Here is a 2192-nt window from a genome sequence, read left to right as displayed (position 1 = left end):
CACGCCTCCAATTGGCTTCTTGGTAGGAAGCACCGCGCGAACTTCTCTTTGTATCCCTTGGTAGCCTTTGTCCACAAGGACCGCCCATTGACGTGCCCCACCAACTCGCTCAGGATCATCCAGGCGGCCGTCGTCGCCTTGTTTGGCAAGGCCATTTGCGTGGAATTCCAAGTTGTCGTCGAAAATGGACTTATCAGCAACGCTGCCTTTGTAGTGCTTGGTGCAATTGATTGCAAGCCCGTTCAGAAGCACCGACACTTCCACCTTATGCCCATACGACTTCTTCTCGGCATAGCTTCCGGCAGGGACATTCGTTTGTTGAAAGGTCACATCCGTTGCATAGCGAGCATAGGGATAGTTGGTGAAGCGATCCCCGTTGGCAGCTAGCTGCGACATCGTCCATTTCTCGGCAGGCACGGCAACGTATTTGCGCATGAAAAAGGGATGCAGAAACCCAATATATATCAACACACGCTTTTGAAAGGTAGCACTCTTTTGTTTGAACACAGCGGCAACGATGTCCCATGAGCCACAGTGCTTAAGTGACGTCAACATCATCAGCAGTAAGTCACGGCCAGTGACCTCGGATTTGCGCCCCGAACCAGTGTTCCAATGCTTCGAAAGGTATTGCCGTAAGTCCGCCCACAAGATGTTGAACTCAGACGGGCTGAAGTTGGTCATTGTCAGAATACCATCAGGTCCTTGGTCGTCGACGAAGGCATCGTAGATTGGGCTTGTGGAGTCAAGGTTTTCATCGGGTTCTTCCGCGCGTACGGTTGAGTATCGTGCTCTCTTGGCTGGCGTTGCTGGTCGAGGTTGGTAAGCAGAGCTAGACCTTGGCTGATGTTGCGTGAGGTTAGTGGCGGGGCAGCCTGCGAGCCTTGAAGACTAGCTCTGCGTGCCATAGTGGTCTTTTTGATTGTGTTTATGGTTGGCTCAGGGCTGCTCTGATGTGCAAGTTTGTGTGTTTAGTGATTGGTCTATGAACGAGTCTGTGCTCATGGAAAGGACTGAGTGATTTCCAAAAACATTGATTGGTTGATGCTTGACTAACCATCCACTAAAAGATCCAATCATTTCTCTTGCAGTGGACGTTTGACAAATGATAGAGTTTTAAATTATTATCTCGATGACTGACCAGTCAGAAAAATCCCTCCATGAATTCATAATAATTCGTGTAAAATGTACAATCATTGGTCAAAACATGAATCTGTGATCTAGAGGTCTAATACATTTCAGAGCGTACTTAGACTATTGCAGTCTTTTCGAGCATATTTAGTAGGGACATAAGCTGTTGTGATGGAGTGGATTGTTTTAGAGCATTACGGATATTACCTAATGTGACATACTTCAGTTACCCCTTACAGCGTGCTGCATCCACTGGGACAAACCGGGATGATAGTGAAGTTAAGATATTCCCACACAGCTCACAAGGGGTTTGCAAATTGGCAATCATTTACTATCGCAAACGATTGTTAATGCGCGAACCCTGGGCATAGCATTACACGTACGTTATCCGGGGTGGAGACGTAGTCTCCGGGGGGAAAGGGTACGGTTCTGGTGAAAGCATGCTGGGCAGCTGATGATCATGATGACGTCAACAATTATTGTTTGGGATGAATTCGATGATTGGGTATATCCCCATGGATAATACTAGTACTAGTATCATACTATTAATAGTACTATATTAGTTGTTAGTAATGATCATTTGAAGTGTCACCGTACTCAGCATTGGCATTTTGCTCGAAATCGATCCATTCTAAGGCGAGCTCGGAAATGCTCCATCGTTTGCTCGAAAAATATGCGAACCCAACGACGTCGATGCAAAGTACGCGGAAGAAAAAAGGTGGTCCGTCGTGCTTCATGCGTTAGGCAGCGACCGCCTGCTGTCCCAGTACCGCGGATGGAGTCAGTACCAACCGAACACTGTCGACTGGCGCTTGATTTGGCCCGACGACGACGTATGCCCATGCCAGTCCAAGACCTCGTCCTGCAAGTGCATGCGAGTCTTGACGACTTCGAGGGGCTTGGAGGTCACTGACAAGGAGAGGCGTTTGCGGCAAGGAAGATGTTGGCCACCCCTCACGAAGGTGGCGGCTGAACCAAAAGCGACCTGTGAGGACAATGATGATAGACACTGAGGAGGGAGAACTTCATGGGAAAATGAATAATGAGGTATTGTGGGCTGTCAA

The 2192-nt window shown here is 48.3% G+C and overlaps 1 protein-coding gene across 1 annotated transcript; it reads right to left on the bottom strand.

The window, feature by feature from the left end:
- Nucleotides 1–42: 42 nt before the first annotated feature.
- H257_19163 (hypothetical protein) lies at nucleotides 43–905 on the bottom strand (the record flags this gene model as incomplete). Its single annotated transcript, XM_009848310.1, has 2 exons — nucleotides 43–615; nucleotides 693–905. Coding segments are annotated over 2 exons (786 nt in total), but the record flags the coding sequence as incomplete, so codon positions are not given.
- Nucleotides 906–2192: the final 1287 nt, after the last annotated feature.

Source organism: Aphanomyces astaci (genome assembly GCF_000520075.1).
Source record: "Aphanomyces astaci strain APO3 unplaced genomic scaffold supercont1.381, whole genome shotgun sequence".
Lineage (NCBI taxonomy): Eukaryota > Oomycota > Saprolegniomycetes > Saprolegniales > Verrucalvaceae > Aphanomyces > Aphanomyces astaci.
The sequence above is the reverse complement of the archived record's forward strand: the minus strand, read 5'-3'. Positions and strand labels throughout refer to the sequence as shown.